The sequence below is a fragment of the Eriocheir sinensis genome, chromosome 43 (genome assembly GCF_024679095.1).
Source record: "Eriocheir sinensis breed Jianghai 21 chromosome 43, ASM2467909v1, whole genome shotgun sequence".
In the NCBI taxonomy this organism is placed as follows: domain Eukaryota; kingdom Metazoa; phylum Arthropoda; class Malacostraca; order Decapoda; family Varunidae; genus Eriocheir; species Eriocheir sinensis.
The window spans coordinates 6,472,883-6,496,365 of NC_066551.1; the positions used below are offsets into that span (position 1 = coordinate 6,472,883).

General features: G+C 45.2%; 1 protein-coding gene across 7 annotated transcripts in view; it reads left to right on the forward strand.

Moving 5' to 3' along the window:
* Positions 1 to 23,483, forward strand: part of LOC127010394 (myc box-dependent-interacting protein 1-like) — an 86,402-nt gene that overhangs the window by 49,774 nt on the left and 13,145 nt on the right. For all 7 annotated transcript variants that reach the window (XM_050884417.1, XM_050884415.1, XM_050884411.1 and 4 more), the window contains 5 exons: positions 17,966 to 18,101; positions 19,648 to 19,838; positions 21,616 to 21,774; positions 22,124 to 22,234; positions 22,679 to 22,821. In XM_050884417.1, the coding sequence (XP_050740374.1) occupies positions 17,966 to 18,101; positions 19,648 to 19,838; positions 21,616 to 21,774; positions 22,124 to 22,234; positions 22,679 to 22,821 (740 nt within the window). The remainder of the gene's footprint in view (positions 1 to 17,965; positions 18,102 to 19,647; positions 19,839 to 21,615; positions 21,775 to 22,123; positions 22,235 to 22,678; positions 22,822 to 23,483) is intronic.

Sequence of the window (23,483 nt, forward strand, 5' to 3'; positions counted from 1 at the left end):
TTCTGCTTCCCTCATCCTTCAAGAGCCGTATGCACTTCTATTTTTTTTATTTTTTATTCCGAGGCCCATATCCACACACACACACACACACACACGCACACACCCAGGCATTGGTTAAGTCTTTCGTAGAGGCTGTAGGTATTAGTATTTTCATGGAAGGTAGTTTCATAAGCCTATAGTGATAATTTGACGTTTGAGAATATGAACCTCAGAGTGGTTGTCCTCCTATGGCTTTGCTCTTTACCCGAGATGCAAGTCCACATTCTTCAACATTCCGGCGCCCAAGCTCACCTATTTGACAAGGCTTTCGTAGGAGTTCCGAACATTTCCTTGGGTAGTTTTATGACTCTGGTGGTAGTTTGACCCTCCCTCTGTACCGTGAAACTAAAAAAAAACACTCATTACGCATTACAGCCCGACATTTTTTTTACAGTAAAGGAAGCTGCTCAAGGGCAAAAATAAATGGGGAAAAAAAGCCAGCTAATCACTGCACCTAAAAAAGAAAGTGTAGATACGTGGCCAATATCTGATCTTTTTTGTCCTTTGAAAATAGTTGATGCGGGATGTGAGAAGAGAGGTTTGACGATGATGATGTTGGTGAGGAAGAAAACGGGGTGATGCTGGTGAGGGGTGGGATGCTGGAAAGAGAGAAGAGATGAAGGGTCCAGTGATATGGGTGAGGGAGAAAAAAGAAGGGGTGGGATGCTGGAGAGAGAAGAGATGAAGGGTCCAATGATATGGGTGAGGGAGAAATTGGGAGATGCTAGTAAGGGATGGGATGCTGGAAAGAGAAAAGAGATGAAGGGTCCAGTGATATGGGTGAGGGAGAAAAAGGGGATGATGCTGGTAACGGATGGGATGCTGGGGAGAGAGAAGAGATGAAGGGTCCAGTGATATGGGTGATGGAGAAAAAGGGGATGATGCTGGTAACGGATGGGATGCTGGAAAGATAGAAGAGATGAAGGGTCCAGTGATATGGGTGAGGGAGAAAAAGGGGATGATGCTGGTAACGGATGGGATGCTGGGGAGAGAGAAGAGATGAAGGGTCCAGTGATATGGGTGAGGGAGAAAAAGGGGATGATGCTGGAAAGAGAGAAGAGTCCAGTGATATGAGATGAAGTAGAAAATGGTGATGCAGGTGAAGGTAGACAGGGAAGGGACATGTTGTTGAGGGAAGGAAAAGACTGACATAGACGAGAGGAAAAAGAAAACGAAAGTATAGGTGAGAATTCGACCACGGTGTTAATGAATGGAAGGAAGGAAGGAGAGAAGCAAGCAAAAGAAGGAAAGGAAAAACGAGGGTGAGACGGATGAATGGAGGGAGGCAGGGAAGAAGGGAAAAAGCAGAGAGCAGAGTGAAGAAGGGTTAAGGGGAAAAGGCGAACGGGTGAATGATGTAAATTTAAAACCACTTGGCAACGAGGCGAAACTTGTTAGCAATGTGAGGTTTTTGGCGGCCACTGTGAATGTGTCTCTTATTTTTAACCGCTCGGCCACTACACCGCCGCCCAGCACATCACTTTCTCTTTCAGCAGGGTAAGAACAGGGTTATACATAGAACAGGTGCTTATTATTGTACTCTCTCTCTCTCTCTCTCTCTCTCTCTCTCTCTCTCTCTCTCTCTCTCTCTCTCTCTCTCTCTCTCTCTCTCTAAGCTGTTATTACGCTACATACGGTTATTTGAGACGTAACGGTAGTAACAGTAGTAGTAGTAGTAGTAGTAGTAGTAGTAGTAGTAGTAGTAGTAGTAGTAGTAGTAAAGGTATACGAATCATAATTTACGAGTTGAATCTAATGTCTTTTTTTATCTCCATTTACAGGTAAGACTGAAGCTGTGACAAGGTGGATGGGCGAGTAGGTGAGTATAGAGAAGGTGACAGAGAGGAAGGAGAAGGTAGGATGCCGGAGAGAGAAGAGAGCAAGGTCGAGTGATGGTATTGGCGAGGGAGAAAAGTAGGGATGCTGGTGAAGGGAGAGAGAGAAGTGACATCTTGATGGAGAGAAGGAAAAAGTGGTACAGACGAGAGGAAGAAGGTAGATGATATTGGTAAAGGGAGAAGGGGAACGCTATGAAGGGAAGGAGAGGGTATGGTGGTGAGGAGAGGGGGAAGATGAGAAGAGCGAAGAGAGGAGTTATTAGTGAGGAGAAAAGGGGGAAGATGAGAAAAGCGAAGAAGAGAGGAGTTACTAGTGAGGAGAAAGGGGGGATGTTGATATCAGGAGAAGAGGGATGATGTGAAGGGAAGAAGAGCTGATGTTTGTGAGAGAGAGAAAGGATATTGTTGTGAAGAGAAGATATATTCGTTAATGGAGAAACGATATGGATGTGAAGAGAAAGGTGTTAAGAGAAGAAGATATATTCGTTAATGGAGAAACGATATGGATGTGAAGGCTAAGATGCGGTGAAGGAAAGAAGAAATGTTGGAGAAGGTAAAATTAATGTGGTTGTGAGGGGAAGGCCATGGAGAGACATTCGTGAGGGTGGAAAGGAAGTAAGTATCAAGGGAGGAGACGGGATATTGATAAAGGGAGGAAGAGGGGGAATCCTGGTGATGGGGAACCGGAAGTAGTCTGGAGGGGAGAATGGATGACGGCAAGGGTAGACACAGATAATATTTTGGAGGAGGAGGAGAAAGAGGAGAAAGAGGAGGAGGAGATAGTGAGGGAAGATTAGATTATCCTGGAGCTGAGATAATTTACAGGATGCTGGGAGGATACGGCGGAGGATGTGGTGGAGAGAAATATCTGTGGGGGGATGCTGCGGAGGTGAAAAAAAGAGAACTGAGACTAATGATTTATATTGATCTCTCTGTTGGCCACTTACTCTGTACTTTATTTGTGTGGAGGAACGCTGAGCGGACGTTTTGTTTTCTGCCTTTTTTTTATTATGCCCTTGAGCTGTTTCCATAGATGTAGTAAAATAATCTGCGGTGGTGGTGGTGGTGGTGATGGTGGTGGTGGTGGTGATGGCTATGATAGTGTTAAAGGAGACAGCTCAAGGGCACAAAAAAAGTAAACAATAATAAAAAAAAAAGCCCGCTACTCGCTACTCACAAAAAGAATCCAAAGAGGTGGCCGAAAGAGAGGTCAACTTCGGGAGGAGAGGTGTCCAGATACCCTTGTTGGTGGTGATGATGGTGGTGATGGTAATGATAGTGGTGGTAGTGATGGTGGTAGTAGTGGTGGTGATGGCTATGATGGTGGCGGTCTTGGTGATGGTGGTGATTGGTGGTGACGGCTATAATGGTGTTGTTGTTGTTGTTGGTGGTGGTGGTGATGGTGATGATAGTGGTGGTGGTGGTGGTGTGATGACTATGCAATCAACACGTACCTCAAAAGAGCCAACTGAATGAAGAATAGGAATCACCATGTATGAAAATCGTTACATAACTTAGAGGTGTTTGAGTCCAAGGCTCCACTACAAGTATCCTCGTGAAGATGTCCCTTGTAGGATCCCCCACACTGCCAATCCTTCATATCCCAAGGAGACTGGGAGCCCTAATCCTTCATTCATATAGGAGTTTACGAGCTGCAGTCTTATTATATCCTTTCAAATCGATTATAAACATCACAGGAGTGCACAGTGTTAGTTGTAGTAGTAGTAGTAGTAGTAGTAGTAGTAGTTTTTCATAGTATAAGAGGCAGCTAAAAAAAAAAAGGAAAAGAAAAGACGGGAAGAAACAAAAAAAGTGGTAGTAGTAGTGGTAGTAGTAGTAGTAGTAGTAGTAGTAGTAGTAGTAGTAGTAGTAGAGGTCTTTCATTACATCACCCCACGTACACAAGGGGGAAGGAAGGGCCTGGGGGTGAGGGGGGCAATGGTGTGCACCGGGGTAGACCTGTACCGATGGAGCGTTACAGGTGACCCTTGTTAGTCTATGCGTGGGCGATGCGGGGCACGGCGGGGCGGGGCGGGGCGGCGGGGCGCGTCCATGAATGCTGAGTGCCATGGGGCGGGGCGGGGAAGACTGGGTTTCCTGATTGGCTCCAAGGCAGTTTCTGTGGCAAGACACCTGAGCTGCTTACATCCAGGCGTGTGTGTGTGTGTGTGTGTGTGTGTGTGTGTGTGTGTGTGTGTGAGAGAGAGAGAGAGAGAGAGAGAGAGAGAGAGAGAGAGAGAGAGAGAGAGAGAGAGAGAGAGAGAGAGAGAGAGAGAGAGAGAGAGAGAGAGAGAGAGAGAGAGAGAGAGAGAGGGCAAAAACACACAGACGCAGACATAATAGAGTTGTTACATTGAAAGAAAGAAAAAAAAATGTTAAATTGGATGATTAAAGAGGAACCGGAGAAGGAGGAGGAGGAGGAGGAGGAAATGGAAGAGAAGGAGGAGGAGGAAAAAGAGATGGGATGTGGGAGGAAATGGAAAAACTGAGATGAAGATGGGAATGGAATATTTAAGAAAAGGAACGGTAAGGATTAATGGGGAGAAAGAGGGAGCTAGACTGGGAATGAATAGGGATTTGTGGGAGGATAGAGGATTGGGAATAATGGAAAGGAGTATGGGGGGAAGGGGAGAGGAAGTATAGGAGAGAGAGAAATGGAGGGAGATGAAAGGATAGAGGATTTGGATTAAGGGAAAGGAGTATAGGGGGAATGGGGAAAGGGGGGAGAGAGAGGAATGGGGGGGGGAGATGAAAGATGCTGGGTAAAAAAGATGAAGGTGACAAAGAAGGTGAATGGGAAAGTGATGCCGTGATGCTGTGTAAACTGGTTCCTCTTCCTCCTCCTCCTCCTCCTCCTCCTCTTCCTCCCCCTCCTCCTCCTTCGTCACCACCCTGAAGACTTCCTGCATCTGTCCACCTGAGCAGCACATATCGTTTTTCTCCTCCTCCTCTTCCTCCTCCTCCTCCTCCTCTTTCTCCTCCTCTTCCTCCTCCTCCTCCTCTTCCTCCTCCTCCTCCTCCGCTTCCGTCTCCACTTAGTCATGTGACCTTCAGACAAAAACCTTTAAATTATCGCGCTCCCTGACCCACTTGTGATGCATTTATGGGGTGATTTGGTAATTATTTGCGCTCTCTCTCTCTCTCTCTCTCTCTCTCTCTCTCTCTCTCTCTCTCTCTCTCTCTCTCTCTCTCTCTCTCTCTCTCGTTTTTTGTTGTTATTGTCGTTTTTTTCTCTCTTTTTTCTTTTTCTTCTTCTTCTCCTTCCTCTACCTCTTCTTCTTTTTCATCTTCCTTTTCCTTTATCTTCTACTACCTCTACTACTACTACTACTACTACTACTACTACTACTACTACTACTACTACTACTACTACTACCACTGTTAACGTTTCTTGTTACCAACTTTAAGTGGTTTGTGTTATGTGTTAATATTTAATATTTAATAATTTTAAGGCGCGATTTTAAAGGTCGGGTGAGCCGCGAGGTCGCGACTTTTTCCGTGACCGAGAGATGTAATGTGTATATTATAACATAATGTGAATGTGTGAATGTATGTCGTATCGCCATGGCCCAGTGGCGCCAGGACGTTACACACAGACGCTACGTTGTGCTTAGGAGGTGCTCCTTGCCGTGGGAACGGTGTTGATTCAGCAAGTATGCTATCCGCTGGCCGCTCCTGTACCAAGAGAAGCCGGGAAAAGAGAGCGGGCGGCGGGCGAGAGCACAGGACTCCTTGGAGTGTGCGTACAACTTACGACTCGTCTTCACATACTGTAACTATTCTGTGAATATATTTAAAAAGCAAAAAAAAGAGCGGTGCTCTGCCGCCCCGCGCTCTGCAGCGGTGTGGCTGTCTCTGATTTCGTGCGTCCCGCTCACGTAAACTGTAAACCTTTTATACAACTGTTAATATAGTTAAAATACATTTGGTATTTGTATTAACCTGAGAGAGATAACTAAAGTGAACTAAAGTGAACTTATAACGGCTACCGCTCGGCCACACATCATTTAACTAAAAGGCTATTGTGTTGTCTCAACCACTTCAATCAACTGGAGAACGCAGGCAACGGTACACCGGACCTGACGTGTGATAGCAGTTCGCGCCTTAAAATTATTAAATATTAAATATTAACACATAACACAAACCACTTAAAGTTGGTAACAAGAAACGTTAACAAAAGTGGTGGCAGCGGTGGGATACGAACCCACGCCTCCGAAGATCCTAGTGTCATTTCATCACAACTTCCCACTGCCAAAAGCACGACGTGTTGTTAGACATCCTGTTGTGCGACACCGACCGGGTGTCGCCACACGTACAGTCATACATACACATGTACATTATAATATACACATTACACCACCACCACTACTACCACTACCACCACCACCACCACCACCACCACCAGTACTCCTCTTCTAAACAAAAACAAAGGTAAATCCAGGTATCCCACAGAGAACGAGAGGCAGGAAAACACTCGGCTCATTATCCCGCAGACTAATTATCTTCCACGCATGCAGAAAACTCTTACCGCCGCGCAATTATACGAGGAAAGATGCTGAAAATGACCGTAGGAGTGTTGCAAGAGATACGGAAAAGTTACTTAATATTCCCTTGTGATAAAGAAACATTTGAAGTATATGTTTATCACTTAATTTTTTCATGGTTACATTAATTTATTTGGAATGTGGGAAGTGTAAGAGATGAGGAAAGATTTGAAACATTTATATATTACCTAAGTTTTTCAAGGTATACATGCATTTATTTTGGTATTTCTTTCTTATTTATTTGGTATTTATTTGGTATTTGTTATTATTTGGCCTTTATTTGGTAGGTGTTGATTTTTCCGCTCTGGTGGATTTTTTTTCCACTGTTTAAGGTTAAGAAGATGCCCATTTTTTTCCCTTGTCCTATATTTTTCTCCCTATCCCGCAAAATAAAGCAAGAGCGAGGTGTTGATTTTCCTCTTTTCTTACAGCAAAGGAGACAGCTCAAGGGCAAACAAAAAAGGAAACAATAAGGAAAAAAAAAAAAAGCCGGCTATTCTCTGTTCCTACAAAAAGCTGAGAGGAGTGGCCGAAAGATTGGTCAATTTCGCGATATTTTTGCCCATTGTTCCTAGAGATAAATAAAGAATGTGCTTAGTTTTTCCCCTGAGAGCATATTTTTTTTGCCCACTATTCCACAAAATCATTCATTCATTCGTTCATTCTGTTTCGTCTCAGGTAAATATTTTTGCTCACTGGTCTCAAGGTAAAAAAAGGAGAGAAAGAAGGTTCCCATTATTAATTTTATCCCCTTCAGGCAGATATTTTTCCCCACTGTCTCAGGAGATAAAGAAAGAATAAGGTGTTGATTTTTCCTCTCAGGTAGATATTTTTGCCCCACTGTTCTCATGTAAATAAAATCAAGAGGAAGGTGCTCACATATTCCCCTTAGCCTAAAATTGTAACCCTCTGTCCCACAAGGTAATGCAAGAGGGAGATGCTCATTTTTTCCTTTCATACAAATAATTTTACTCACTATCCGACAATATTAAGGAGGGTGGAGCTTTTCTTCTTCCTCAGACAGAAATAAAAATATACTGTCCCACAAGGTAATGCAAGAGGCAGATGCTCATTTTTTCCCTTCATACAAATACTTTTACTCACTATCCGACAATATTAAGAAAGAGGGTGGAGTTTATTTCCTTCCTCAGGCAGAAAAAAATAAAGTACTGTCCCACAAGGTAATGCAAGAGGCAGATGCTAATTTTTTCCCTTCATACAAATACTTTTACTCACCATCCGGCAAAATTATGAAAGAGGGTGGGACTATGCTTTCCCTCAGGCAGATACTTTTACCGTCTGTCCCACAAGGTAATGCAAGAGGAACTTAAGACGCTCATTTTTTCCATTCATGCAAATACTTTTACTCACCGTCCGGCAAAATAAAGAAAGAGGGTGGAGGCATATTTTCCCTCAGGCAGATTCTTTTTGCTGTCTGTCCCACAAGGTAATGCAAGAGGAAGGTGCTCATTTTTATCCCTTCAAACAAAAGCTTTTACTCACCATCCGACTAAATTAAGGAAGCGTTTAGAGACATTTTTTTTCCCTCAGGCAGAACACTTCACTCACTATCCCACTTAATGAAGTAAGAGGAGGGTGATATATATTTTCCATCCATTAAGAACATTTTATCCATTATCCCACACGACAAAAAATGAAGGTGGAGCTTTTTTCCCCCTCAAGCAGTAAAAAAGATGATGCGGAAGACGAGGAGGTAGAAGAAATGAAGGAGGAGGAGGAGGGTAAAAAGGATGAGGAGGAAGAAGAAGAGGTAGAAGAAATGAAGGAGGAGGAGGAGGGTAAATAAATGATAATGAAGAAGAGATAGAAGAAATGAAGGAGGAAGAGGAGGGTCAAAAAGATGATGAAGAAGAAGAAGAGGTAGAAGAAATGAAGGAGGAAGAGGAGGGCCAAAAAGATGATGAGGAAGAAGAAGAGGTAGAAGAAATGAAGGAGGAAGAGGAGGGTAAAAAAGATGAAGAAGAAGAAGAAATGAAGGAGGAAGACGAGGCGGTAGAAGAAATGGAGGAGAAAAAAGAGGAAGGAGAGGAGGAGAAAGAGGAACTAGAAGGAAGGGAAGTGAAGGAGATAGAGAAAAGGAGGAGAAGGAAACAGGAAAGGTGAATGAGATATAGAGGAAAAGGAGGAGGATGCTATTTTTCCCATCAGGCAGTCTTAAAATTTTACTTACTGTCCCACAAAATAAAGAAAGAGGAAGATGTTATTTTTTTCCCGTCATTAAGAAAATTTTACCCACTATCCCACATGATAAAGAATGAGAGTGGAGCTTCTCATCCCCTCAGGCAGAAACTTGAAACTACTATCCCTCAAAATAAAGCAAGAGGGAGGTGATATTTCGTTATTTTCACTCCAGACAAACTTATACCAAACCATAATTGTAGCCTTGAAGGATGATGTATACCCCATCCCACCTCACTCCTAATACGTGAGTGACTTGAAAAAACAACGAAAAAACAAAAGAAAAAACAATAGCTGGAGACTTGCCTAAAATGGTGAGACGAGCCTGGGCATCGAACTCAGGACCACAACTAGTCACCTCGGTAGCACGTGAACCACTCTGCCACCACTGTTATTGTTTACCTGTGTGATGGGAAGGGGTGGAGGGGTGCGGGGGCAGGTGTGTGGGTGTTGGTGTGAGTACTATATTATTGTGAGGGAGAGAGGGAGAGAAGGAGGGAGAGAGGGAGATAAAGAGGGTTGAAGGTAAATGGACGGGGAGGAAAAATATTGTAGTGTGTGTGTGTGTGTGTATATGTGTGTGTGTGTGTGTATATGTGTGTGTGTGTGTGTGTGTGTGTGTGTGTGTGTGTGTGTGTGTGTTCTTCTACCAGTACCGTGTAAGGATATATGCCCCATGTCACTCCTCTTTAGTCACACACACACACACACACACACACACACACAAAAGCCTCTTCTTCTCCTCTCCATCTCTTCATTCACGTACATGTAATACCTCCCCTCCTCCCCCCCTCCTCCTTACACAAACACACACAAACACACACACGCCCTTTCATTCATTTTGTTCCATTCCCGTTCACGCTATTCCTCATTCTATTGTTCACCCTCCCCCCCTTTCTCTCTCTCTCTCTCTCTCTCTCTCTCTCTCTCTCTCTCTCTCTCTCTCTGTCTCTCTTGCTCTCACACACACACACACACACACACACACACACACACACACACACACTCACACACACACACACACACACTACCGCACCAGTAGCTCAATCGGTTAGAGCGCCGCGCTTCAAGGCTTCACGGCCAAACAGGCGGCGGTTCGAGCCCCGCTCAGGCCGGATTCTTTCCGTTGACTAGGAGTGGTTACTGTCCCCCTTTGAGCAAGGGGGATGGGGTGTGTGGTGTGTGAGGTCCTGGCAGTACCCAGAGATCGACGATAATGAGCATGCACTTGCTCGTGTCGTGAAACCTGCTGGCGAAAGCGAGTCCAACTCGTGATCAGGCCGTGGTGAATTACACACACACACACACACGCACGAGGATGAAGTAAAACAAACTCCCTTACGACATCATTATTACCACCTGGTGTGTGTGTGTGTGTGTGTGTGTGTGTGCAGCGTCCCTCACACCTGGTGCAGCTGTCACACTTGTTTTATGGATTTTGCCACACTTGCTGAACACTTCCACCACCACCATCACCACCACCTCCAAAATCCACCTCCACCGTCTCCACCACCACCACCACCACCAGAGTAGGAAGGTGAGAGGGTGATGTGGAGGAGAGGAGGAGGCGGTTTGCGTTGGAGAGAGAGAGAGAGAGAGAGAGAGAGAGAGAGAGAGAGAGAGAGATTACAAGGGAGGGAAGGACTTGCGTGTAAGTTGTGCAACACACACACACACACACACACACACACACACACACACACACACACACACACACACACACACAGCATCTCTGTAGCGTGTGTGTGTGTGTGTGTGTGGGCGTAGGCATCGGGCAAGAACCTGAGTGTGTGGGTTGCAAAGTATGTGTATGTGTGTGTACGTGGGAGGCTGTGTACGTGTGAGTGGACTTGCATAAGAATCAGCGAGTACGTTGGTGTGAGAAAGTGTACATGAGGGCGTGTACGTGTGTGTAATGTGTACGTCATTGTTTCGTGTGTACGTGTGATGGTTGCCTACCTGAGTGTTTGTGTACGTGTTTTTTGTGTACGTGTGGTGTGTGTGTTCGTGTGTGTGTCCGTGGGTGATGTAAGCCTTGTCAGCATCACATGAATGAGAGAGAGAGACAGCTGAGCCCCGCGAGACTTCCTTCGGGGCGGGGCATGGCGGGGCGGGGCGGGGCGGGGCCAAGGCTGCGTCAGGTGGGGAAGGAAGAGGAGGAGGAGGAAGAGGTAAGGGAGGAGAAAAAATAAGAGTTAGATGAAATGGAAATGGGGGTAGAATAAACAGAGGAAGAAGAGGAGGTAGATGAAATTGAAAAGGTAGAAGATATTGAGAGGGAAATAGAGGAGATAAGTGAAATGGAGAAGGTAGATGAAAAGGAAAAATAGATAGAAGAAATGGAAGAGGAAGAAGAGAACATAGGAAGGAGGAAGGAGAGAAAGTAGAATAAATGAAGAAGAAAGAATAGGAGCTAGAAGGAAAGGAAGTGAAGGAGATAGAGGAAAAGAGGAGAAGGAAACAGGAAAAGGTGGATGAGATATAGAGGAAAAGGAGGGGGAGGAGGAGGGAGAGGAAGAGGAGGAGGAGGAGGAGGAGTAACATATCACCCTATCACCCCCCCCCACACACACCCACACACACACACACACTCCACACGCACTCCACCCCCCTTCCTCCTCCTCCTCCTCCTCCTCCTGCATCTCACTTCCTGACTTTGCAGCATCCCTCCCCCCTTCCTCTAATCACCCTCTCTTTATCTTTCTCCCTCGCTTCTCCTCCCCCATCAATTTCCTCACCCCCATTTATCAGCCTCCCCTTCTTCCTCTTCCTCCGCTATCTGTTACGTTGTGTGTGTGTGTGTGTGTGTGTGTGTGTGTGTGTGTGTGTGTGTGTGTGTGTGTGTGTGTCTGAATTGCCCACTTAACTTCACCACCATAACCAAAACAACAAGAACAACAACAGCAGGAACAACAACAACAACAACAAGAGCAGTACCTATAGGATCATCAGTATCATCGTCACCATCAGCATCAGTGGAGCGTGGGTGGAGGAGATGGAAGTATTGGAGGTGTTTCCGCCCACTTCCTACGACCTTGCCTCCTCCTCCGCCGCCGCCGCCGCCGCCGCCGCCGCCTCGTAACATTGCCTCGTGTTTCCTTTATTACTTTTGTCTCTGTCTCTCGTAATTTTTGCACCTCTCCTCCCCAGTTCCTGTAATTTTTTTCTTCATGCGTTTTATGTTTAATGTTAGTTTCTCTCTCTCTCTCTCTCTCTCTCTCTCTCTCTCTCTCTCTCTCTCTCTCTCTCTCTCTCTCTCTCTCTCTCTCTCTCTCTCTCTCTCTCTCTCTCTCTCTCTCTCTCTCTCTCGTCACCTTGCATACTAATCACGCCGAGGGAAGAATAATGATTGCAGTCACGTATGTCTGGAAGGAAGGGAGCCGAGCGTGTCAGAGTTACGACAAGTGTGATGTGTTACCTCACCTGTGTGTGTGTGTGTGTGTGTGTGTGTGGTGGGGTGGGTTGGCTCTGGTGCACATACAGGGTGAGCGATAAAGACTCCTAGGAATAGTCATAGAGAATCTTGTATCTCGTAACTGTCTTGTGTCCCTGGACCGAGGCACGGCTGCCATGTTACTGTCCCCAGCACACGCACGTGCGGCGTGTCTGCAGAACAGGTGTCTGGTGTACCCCTGCACCCGACAGGTGTTGACGCGGAGGCGCTGCACCAGTGCCTTCCGGCGTTCTGCTCCTCTCCCTATACGGCGGCCGCAGCGGCGTGGAGGCCGCCGCCCGCGCCTTGTCGCCATGTTTGGTGCGCTGAGGCGGACCTGTTTGGCCACGTGGGAGGCCTGACGGGGCGGCGCCCTTGTTATGGTGTGGCCCCGGGCGGGGAGCGGGGGCACACCGGGGCGACCCTGACCCAGCCAGTCACGGTACCTGTGGCTGCAGGAGTCTGCTGGTCCTGGAACTGTTCCCCCCAGCCGCGGGTCTTAACCCCGGGCATCACAGGCCGCGGTGCCGCATCATGGGCAGGTGTGCAGCGGCGGCACGTCAGGTGTGGGGGTGCACGCAAAGACCTTTTATAAAAGATCTTTGATGCACGTCAGTAAGGCTGCGTCATCACGGCACGCCTGCCGCTGCATGTCCTGCAGGCATCAGCGGCAAGGGCCGCCGCCTGCTCCACATTGCATCTTTGCCTTGGCAGACCGCCCCGCGGGCTGTGATGAAATATGCCAATGTCAGTCAAGTAATGTCTTATCCGTCGATCTGAAAGCAGACAATGCGGAAAACGAAACACCCGGCGGACACAAAGGCGGCAATAAAATGCGTGCAGGGATCTCACCCCGGCGAGTACCTGAGGACCCGAGCCTGGCCTTGGGAATGCCACCCTGCTTTTTGTACTCCTACTCAGGCTGTACATTTTAGGCAGTAGACCACGTCGCCTTGATGCACCTGGGCTGGGCGGAATGGCGGCGAAATGGTCGTGCTGATAGTGATGATAGTGGGGGTGCTTATAGTGATCCCAGTGGTGGTGGTGGTGGTGGTTGTAGTGGTAGTGGTGGTGGTGGTGGTGGTGGTGGTTTATGTGGTGACGTAAGCTCTTCTATAGTGGTGGTGGTGGTGGTGGTGGTTGTGGTTGTAGTGGTGGTGGTGGTGGTGGTGGTGTCACTGGCTTAGCCTTTGTCAATAGCTGGAGAGGGACGCTGAGACGGCAAAGGAAGATTTACAGTTTCTTCAGTGCTTTGAGAAATATTTACAGTCATCCTCCGTCTCCCTCGAGCACCACCACCACCACCACCACGACCACCACCTCCTCCTCCTCCTCCTATCGCCCTGGGACTGGATTGCCTATTATGGTCATGAACCCCACGGAAAGCTTTGTGTTGTCCGGCATTCATTATTTCCACTTTCTAGATTCTTCTTCTTCTTCTTCTTCTTCTTCTTCTTCTTGTCAGGCATTTGTTTTCAGTCATTTTTTACCTCGCCATCTCTTCTTTCTTCTTGTTTCTTTCTTCTTCTGCTTCTTCTTCTTTTTCTTCTTGTTCTTGTTCTTCTTTTTCTTGTTCTTCTTTTTCTTCTTCTTCTTTTTCTTTTTCTTCTTCTTCTTCTTCTTCTTTTTCTTCTTCTTCTTCATCTTCTTCTATAGTCGTTCATGTGTGTTCAATCTTATCTTTCACATCGTCTCCGTAATTGTCCCTCCTCCTCCTTCTGCTCCTCCTCCTCCTCCTTCTCGTGGTATAGTCATTTCAACTCCATCCCTCTAATCCTGGGGGCGTGAGGGAAGCCTTACACGTAGTACTTCTCATCCACCTCCTTTCTGGGTCACTCGGTTAATCCCCATCTCGCTACCTACTCTCCTTGTGAATGCCTAAGCCCTACTCTAATACAGCCCCGGCCCTTCCCTCCCCCCTGCCTATATGATGTTCAGTGTCCAGTTCCCGCTCTGCCCCTCCCCTGCCTCGCCCCTGTACCTGTTCCTACCACCTGTACGGCTTGATGCTGTTGTTATTGTGTTTCTGTTTGCTTGTCATGTTTTGGGTCCCGTTGCAAAGTCTCCACGTCTCTTGTCTCTCTGTGTGTCTCTCTCTTATCCACTTTACAGTTTTCGTTTGTTTTATCTTGTGTGTTTTTGTTTTTTTTGTGTATTTTTTTGAGGGGGTCTTGTTACACTCCCTTCTCCCTCATCCACCTTTCCAGCTGCTCTCTTTAATCCGTTTCTTTATTATAGTCTAGCTTCCAATACGTATTTCTTCTTTTTTTTCTGTTTCTCGTGATTTCAGTCTTGTTTTTGTTCCCCTTGTATGTTTGGTCCTGTTTCTATTCCCGTTTCCTTTCCTGTTTCTCGTGTTGTTTTTTTTTACTTCTATTTCTGTTTTTGCTTCCTTTCCTCTTTTTGCTTGTTTCTGTTTTTGTGTCTTTCCCTGTTTCTCCTGTTTGTCAATCCTGGTTCTGTTTTTGTATCTCCCTGTTTCTCCTGTTTGTCAATCCTGGTTCTGTTTTTGTATCTCCCTGTTTCTCCTGTTTGTCAATCCTGCTTCTGTTTTTGTATCTCCCTGTTTCTCCTGTTTATGTTTTTCGTAATCTTTGGTCCTGTTACAAAGCGTCCACCTCTATCTCCCCCTCTCTTCCCTCCTCTTCGTTATGCTACAGTTCCCTCGCCTTTTCTAACGCTTCCCTTCTGTCGTCACAAACCTCTCTACACCCTTACGTCATTGTTGCTCATCTCTCCCCTCTCTTGTTCATCTCTCCCTTCTCCCTATTATCATCGACACCACTTCCTCTTCTGTCAACATTCTCAGTTTTCTCCCCTCCTCCTCTCCCTTCAAGCTCTCTATCATGATCATCACCACCCTAATCACTGCCAGCATCTCTTCACTCCCCTCTCCCTCCCCTTCCAAGTTTCCTATCATCAGCATTATCATTTATCTCCCCTGGTGCACTATTTCTCCCCGTCAAGCTCCCTGTAACCATCACCACCACCACCCTTTCCACTTTCAACATTCTCTCTTCTCTACCCTCTTCCTCTCCCTCTAACCTCCCCATCACCATCAACACTTCCCCAACCACTGCCAATATCCTCATTTATCTCCCCTCTTCCTCTTCTCCCTCTAACCTTTAAACTCCCTCTCAACATCACCACCACCCTAACCACTTCCAACATCCTCATTTTTCTCCCCTTCTCCCCTCTTCCTCTCCCTCCAAGCCCCAATCGCATTCAACATCCTTCTTTTATCTCTCCTCTCTCATTTATCTCATCCGCATGACACGCCAAATAGAAAGACATCGTAAGCCTATTGAAGTTCGCGGTCTTCTGGAGGTGTCGCTGGAGTGGGTTCCTCGTTTTCTTTTCTGTATTCTGTCCACATTTTCTTCTTTTTTGGCTCCTTTCTCGTCTTATTTGTCATTCTCGTCATCTTAACTTCCTCTTCCCCCTCCTCCTCCTCCTCTTTCTCAACACCAGCTTATCCCCGAGTGTTGTCTCTAGTTGTGCCGTTAGTGTGTTGAGTTGCTGATTGTGTTCCTCGACTCAATACCTCAACAGTGGGAAAAGGTTAGGCTAGTGTAGAGTCTCGTCATTCTGTTGTGATTCACTTGTAAGTTCGTTCGCCGGATTCTGAGGCTGTGGTTTGAAGGAAGATAAAATTAATACGGTATCTCCTTACAGTTTGAAGGTAATGTTACTCAGGTTATTTTATTTTTTTTCCAGACGCTGTGTTTTGTGGACATTTTTTTGTAGTTTTGTTCTGTTGCCTCTCGAGCTGTTTACGTTGAAGGAAGACAAAATTTAATACGATATCTCTTTACATTTTTTTGTCATAATATTCCTTAAACAATGTTATTTCCACAGGAGCAGTGTTTAGTAGGCTTATTTTGTGTGTTTTTTGTTCTTTTGCGTCTCGAGCTGTTTATATTGAAGGAAGACAGAATTTAATATGATATCTCTACATTTTTTTGTCGTAATATTCCCTAAACAATGTTATTTTCACAGGAGCAGTGTTTAGTAGGCTTGTTTGTATTTTGTTATTTTGCCTTTGAGCTGTTTCTGTTGAAGGAAGACAAAATTTAATACGATATCTCTTTACATTTTTTTGTCGTAATATTCCTTAAACAATGTTATTTACACAGGAGCAGTGTTTAGTAGGCTTATTTTGTTTGTATTTTGTTCTTTTGCCTTTGAGCTGTTTACGTTGAAGGAAGACAAAATTTAATACGATATCTCTTTACATTTTTTTGTCGTAATATTCCTTAAACAATGTTATTTCCACAGGAGCAGTGTTTAGTGGACTTTATTTTATTTTTTGTTCTTTTGCCTCGAGCTGTTCACGTTGAAGGGAGACAAAAATTTAATACAGAATCATTATAATTTTAAGGTAATATATACTTCTCAAACTATCTTATTTATACGTTACCAGTGGATATTTTATTTTATTTCTTTGTTCTTTTGCCTTTGAGCTGTTCACGTTGAAGGGGGACAAAAATTTTAATACAGTATCACTTTAATTTTAATGTAATGCTACTCAAACTATCTTATTTATACGTTATCAGTGGATAGTTTTTTTTCTTTCTTTGTTCTTTTGCCTCTGAGATGTTCACGTTGCAGGGAGACAAAAATTTTAATACAGTATCGCTTTAATATCAAGGTAATGCAACTATCTTATTTTTACGTTTTCCAGTGCATAGTTTTTTTTCTTTGTTCCTTTGCCCTTGAGCAGCTTCCGTTACTGTGAGGGAAAAAAACTAAGATATCCCTTTATTCCTCGTATTCTTTGATGATACGTAGCCTAAAGCAACGCATTCTCTCTCTCTCTCTCTCTCTCTCTCTCTCTCTCTCTCTCTCTCTCTCTCTCTCTCTCTCTCTCGTTTTTTTGTTGTTATTGTCTTTGTTGTTGTTTTTGTTGTTGCTGTTGTTCTTTTCTTCTTTTTCCTCTTCTTCTATTTCTTCTTCTTCCTCTACTTCTTTTTCATCTTCCTTCTACTACTACTACTACTACTCTCTCTCTCTCTCTCTCTCTCTCTCTCTCTCTCTCTCTCTCCTATATAGATGTAAACACAGATAGAGGACTCGTGATAGTTCAGCCCTGCGTTATGAGCGGGGCCTCTCGGGGTCAGCCACGTTCCAGCACGCTCCGGAGAGGCCGTCTGCTGCTTGCACACACACACACACGCACACACACACACACACAGAGAGAGAGAGAGAGAGAGAGAGAGAGAGAGAGAGAGAGCAGTTCAACAATTCCCATCACAACACGAACCAACAGGAACACACACACACACACACACACACACACACACACACATTTGATATTATTTCTCTTTATCATATTTCGAAGTCATTCAGGGACATATTCTTAAAACATTTCGGCGCCCAAGCTTCACACATATTTGACAAGGCTTTCGTATAGGAATTTTGGGCATTTCCAGGGGTAGTTTAAATGACCCTGGTGGTAGTTTGGCCCTTCTTCTGTACCGTGAACCTAAAAAAACACTCGTTAGAACCCGATTGATCTCCTTTTTAGGCCTTTGAAAATAGTTGATGTGAGAGATGAGGTAACGTTTGAGATTACCAGCCTATTAACCATGTCACTCTTGTTGCTGGGATTAATTACATGTATATTTGTGTCGCTGGGATCAATTACATGTATATATGTGTTACTGGGATTAATTACATGTATATTTGTGTCGCTGGGATTAATTATATGTATATTTTTGTTGCTGGGATTAATTACATGTATATTTTTGTTACTGGGATTAATTACATGTATATTTGGGTTGCTGGGATTAATTACATGTATATTTGGGTTACTGGGATTAATTACATGTATATTTGGGTTGCTGGGATTAATTACATGTATATTTTTGTTGCTGGGATTAATTACATGTATATTTTTCTCTCGTCCGCAGATCCTTCAGAACTTGGGCAAGGCGGACCGCACGGTAGACGATGTTTTCGACGAGTATGACAGCAACTTCACCCGCCAGCAGACCAACGCCAACCGCCTGCACAAGGAAGTGTCCAACTACCTCCGATGCTGCAGAGGTGAGAGAGTGCAGGCCTCCTCCTCCTCCTCCTCCTCCTTCTTCTTCGTCTTCGCCTTCGTTCACGTCTTTTATTACTTTTTTTCTTCGTCGTCTTTTTCGTCTTCATCTCCCTCTTCGTCTTTGTTTTCTTTGCGTTCGTCTTCTTTTTCCTTTTCTTTTTCTTCTTTTTCTTCTTCTTCTTCTTCGTCTTCCCCTTCGCCTTCGTTTGCGTCTTCTTTATTACTTCTTTTTTCTTCTTCTTCTTTATCTTCTTTGTCTTCATCTCCCTCTTCGTCTTTGTTTTCTTAGTGTTCGTCTTCTTCTTCTTTTTCTTTTTCTTCTTTTTCTTCCTCTTTTCCTTCTTCTTCTTCTTCTTCTTCTTCTTCTTCTTACCCTTACTTCTACAAAAACAAAATAACAACAACAACTAATGGTAATAATACTCTCTTGTTTTCATTTTCTTCTTCATTTCCTTTACATTCTTCTGTCCACATTTGCTTCCTTCCTTTTTTTTTCTTTTGGCTCCTTGTTTTATGTCTTCCTTGTCGTCTTTTTCCTCCTCCTCCTCCTCCTCCTACTTCTTCTGTAACAACAACAAAAACAACAAGTACTGCCATTGCTTCTACTAAAAATAATCTTTTCTTTCTTCTGTTCATATTTTCTTTTTCTTTTATTTTTTTTTACTTTTTCTCATCTTATTTGTCATCTTAATCCTCCTCCTCCAACAACAACAAAAAAAAAACTACTACTACTACTACTATTACGACTAACAACAATATCCTCATTTTCTTTCTTTTCTTTCTTTCATCCCCATTTTCTTCATTTTTTCTTTCTTCTGTCCTCGTTTTCTTCATTTTTGTCTTCATTCTTCTCATTTTCTTTCACTTTCTTTTCTTTCTTCTGTTTCCATATTTTTTATTTTATTTTATTTTTGTCCCATTTTCTTTACTTTCTTGGCCCAGTTTTCTTCTCTCTTCTTTTTCAACTTCTTTCTCATCTATTTGTCATCCTCGTCACCTCAATCTTAATCCTCCTCCTCCTCCTCCTCCTGCTAACGTTCACACTATCTCTCATATTTTGCGTCACCCTTCCTCACTCTCGTCCCTCTTCCCTCCTCGCTCCCTCCCTTTATCCCAACACATCACCCCTATTCTCAATCTGCCTCGCCTCCCTCCACCCATTCACCCTCCCTCCCTCCCTCCCTGTACCCACCACCGCTTCTCTATTCCTCGTCCTTCACCCTCACTATATCCCATTCAGTTTTCTCCTCTCGCCTCCTTCCCGCCCTCACCCTACCACTTTATCTCAATTTTGACTCTTTCACGTCCTCCCGCACACACACACACACACACACACACACAGTTTTCCGTATAGAGCAGTACTTGCGTGGAATGGATTAAGGAAAGATGCAATGTCAAACAGTTACAGTTTAAGCAAAGACTGGATAATTACAGGTATGGAAAGGCGAACAAACGTGTGTAGCTCAGGCCCTGTGTACTACAACTAGGTAAATACACATCGTTATCAATATCGTGCATTAATTCGTGTGTTGTTCCATGTTCTAGCGTTGCATGGGGCTAGCAAAGGCCTTTACGAGACCCTGAGCGAGATCTACGAGCCGGAATGGGTCGGCCACGAGCTGCTCTACGCCCAGGCCCAGAACTCGGACATGCTCTGGACAGATTTTTGCCACAAGCTGCAGGACCAGACCCTCGCCCCCCTCACCGCCTACCAACAACAGTTCCCGGAGCTCAGGGTAAGGTCCATGTTATTAACCCGTCCGCTGCGATTGGCACGGATTTCGCCTTCACTGGTAGCCTAATAACATATGCTCCCAGGTCTTTATGTGCCTCTGTGGTGGGTAGTGGAGTGTTTCCCATGTGGTATTGGTATGCTGGATTTCCCCTCCCAAGATGCATGACCTCACATTTTTCTTCACTAAATTGGAGCAGCCACTTTTTGTTCCACTCCTGTAGCTTGGTGATGTCTTCTTGTACGAAATCCGCATCCAAGGGGTTAAACTCTTCCAAGGCCTTGTCCATCCATTTCAAAAAGCTCTCGCAGAAATTGTAGGGGTTTCTAGGAGTGGTTTCCTGAGCCTGGCGGTAGTTTTGGAAGGTTTCTGTATCGTGAAGGGGAAAAACACTCATGACAACCGGATGTAGCTCCTCTCTGGCCTTGAAAAACGTTCGTAACAGTCACAAACGTTTGATACTACGAGTAAGCCACACGCCTAGGTAGTGTTATCGATGTTAGTAAGGGTTGTTATCGCATTTAGTAAGTGATTTCGCTGTTAGTAAGTTTTATCACTGTTAGTAAGTGTTGCTATTGCTTTTATCGCCGTTAGTAAGTGTTATCGCAGTTAGTAAGTATTATCGCTGTTTGTAAGTGTCATCGCTGTTAGTAAGTGCAGCGCCGCTCTCCGTGTCTTCTTAGGTAACAGACTTGGCACCACGAAGCTGTGTGTGTGTGTGTGTCGGCTGGCCCTCACTTCCCTCATGCCTGGGTCCTGTTATTGTCCCTGCCACGGAGAAGACGTCTCACTCAGGCCACAGATTCGGTCCACAACTCCCTGCCTCCAGTAGATCCGATAAATAAATAAATAGAATAAAATCTCTTCAGCCTTTTCCCGACCTCCATGGCGGTGCTGCCCCTGCGAGGTGTGTGTGTGTATGTGTCGCCGCCTCCGCCTAATGCCTGCCTTCACCCCGGCACTCGGCATCAGCAGTTCACGTCGCTAAGACACTCACCGGCGCCACTATTTATTGCCAGCATCTGGCAGACGGTAGCCGGGGCCGGGGCCTCGCTACACACAAATACCTCGAAGCTCCCCCCCCCCTCCCCCCCCTGCTCCTGGCCCAGGCCGAGTCACCGCCGCGGCAGGAATGCGGCAGTGTAGTACCCCCTTGAACTAGACGATGCAAGGCCGCGACTCTGTGGCCCCCCTAGTGACACCCCTCCCCCCCTCTGAGTCTACTGCTAGGAGACTGTCCTGGTCTCATGACCATCACGAGAAATACAGACACTGCAGTCTTGATCGTCAGCACCCTACAGCGGCCTTCCCTGCATGTGATAAACGCGCCAAGGTTTCTACTCCCTCCCACCCGCCAAAGGCCTTCCCCAGCAGGGAGGCAGCGCTACCTCAAGTCTGCTTTGCGTAGAATAATAAAAAATATAAAACATGAAGCTTCGTTCATCGACGACGAATCCCAAAGTATCGGAATGACCGGCGCTGACAGGAGAGGGGAAACTGATTGGTTGTTCACTCAACATCAAAGCCCCGCAGTCTCTTCTGATGGGAATGGTGTGCTTCAGGGCACACTAGGCCGCGGATTGATGGAGCAGAGTAAGATTAATCTATAGCACTAATCATACCCGATAACCTCACATTTCCTTTTCCTTTTTTAACAGCATGCGTCAAGTTGCAGCTTGTCAGCAGTTTATTTATTCTATCAAAGATGATTCATTATGTAACACGCAACAGCTAGAGTCGTAGCACCACAGTAGTACATGTAGACATGTTCCTCCCTCAGAAAAAGATCGACAAGCGTGGCCGCAAGCTGGTGGACTATGACAGCCAGCGGCACCAGCTGGAGAACCTGCAGCGCGCCAGCCGGCGGGACGAGTACAAGATCGCCCGGTCCCGCGACGCCCTGGAGACGGCGCGCACCACCTACGAGGTCCTCAACAAGGTGAGAGGGCGGCTGTTGAGCTCAACTACACATATATTTTAGCACCAGTATTTTTGTACCAGTCTTAAACCACCCCATCAAATAATGTAAATCTTTACCTCATAATCAGTACATAAAAGGCACACACATAATGTTTGGTTCGGGCTGCCCCTCACAAGGCCCTGTAGTAAAGACACACCGAAATTTGAAAATGTATCCATAAATCCTTCTACCATTTGAAATGTTAATTAGTTTGTTGATACCAATACATGACAAATATACACATTGTAAGATTTATCATTGCCTGAGAGAACTCAAAACCACCTTGTGTTGTATGAGTGAGTGTTGACTAACCTCTCCACTCCTGTAGGAACTCTACGAGGAGCTGCCGGCACTCTACGACCAGAGGATCCCCAACATCGCCAACCACCTGCAGACCCTCTATGCCGCCGAAGCCACAGTCATGGCGGAGTTCAGCAAGGTGAGCAGCAGCACCCCGGACCCTTTATATTCATGCAGCCTTCCTTATCCCCTTGATCCTGTAGATACTATTTGCAGATATACAAGGACTGAATGATTGTAATATATCCACTTGTATTGCTTTTAGTCACACCATTTTGATATCAAGTTAGTCTGATGTTTTTAAATCTATCCATCTGTCTGTCTGTAGCTCTAATGTCCCAATCCCCCAAGGTGAGTTCACTTGTGATGGACACAGAAGTTCCTCAAGTTCTCTTTATACCCTCCTCAAGTTTTCCTGTAAATGCAGTGTTCCTGTGTTATATGTTTTCCTATATGAGAAACATGTAAACAAATAATAAAACAAAACACAAGAATAGCCCTGGGTCCATATATGTCACAGCTTCAGAACCAGTACCAGACTTTACAGTGAAGGGCCACCAACCTAATCCAGTTACTTTTGCAGGTTGCCAAAGAGGTTGAGGCCATAGCAGACAAACTGTCAAAGGAATGTAACAAGGGGACGTACAAAGTGAAGAGGACCGCAGCCCCACGCCCACTCTCCTCGGTGGAGTCATCCTCACCCCAGAACACCAATACCCCATCCATGTGAGTGTTGGTCTCACCTTAATGCTGCAGGAAACTGTCCACCTCAGGAACACATGGCCAAAGCTGCAGTGCTGACACCTGAATGTTTGTCACACAGCACTGTGTTGCAGACATGTTAAGGGAAGTGACGTGCTGACTGACAAACAGATAAACATTGTGACAAATTAGACTTTCATCTAAAAACATCACTCTCCTTAACATGTCAGCTGTTAGACGCAGTGTTGGTAGGAGAACATGTCATGTTATGATAACATGATGCCCAGTAACAGTTGCATGTTTCTACTCAAAGGCCCATTTAGCAGTTAGCCAGCACTGCATCTCTGAAGCTGTGGATAATAGTTGTTTTCAACTAGTAATTAAAAGTTATTAACCAAACTGAGAAATCTAATTTATTGTCAGTGAAATGTTTGAGTTATTGATAAGATAGCTGTGTGTGTGTGTGTGTTTGTGTTAATCATCAACTTACCAACATGACTTACCAGTTTGATGCTAATTATCATCTTAAACTCACTTAAATAATTCATCTTATATTTTGACACATTCATATTACATGTAGCGCCCCAGTGCAGTGGTTAGCACACTCGCCTCACTACTGAGAGGTCCCGGGTTCGATTCCCGGAAGGAGTGAGGACAGATGGGCAGTCTTGTGTCTTGCCTCCTGG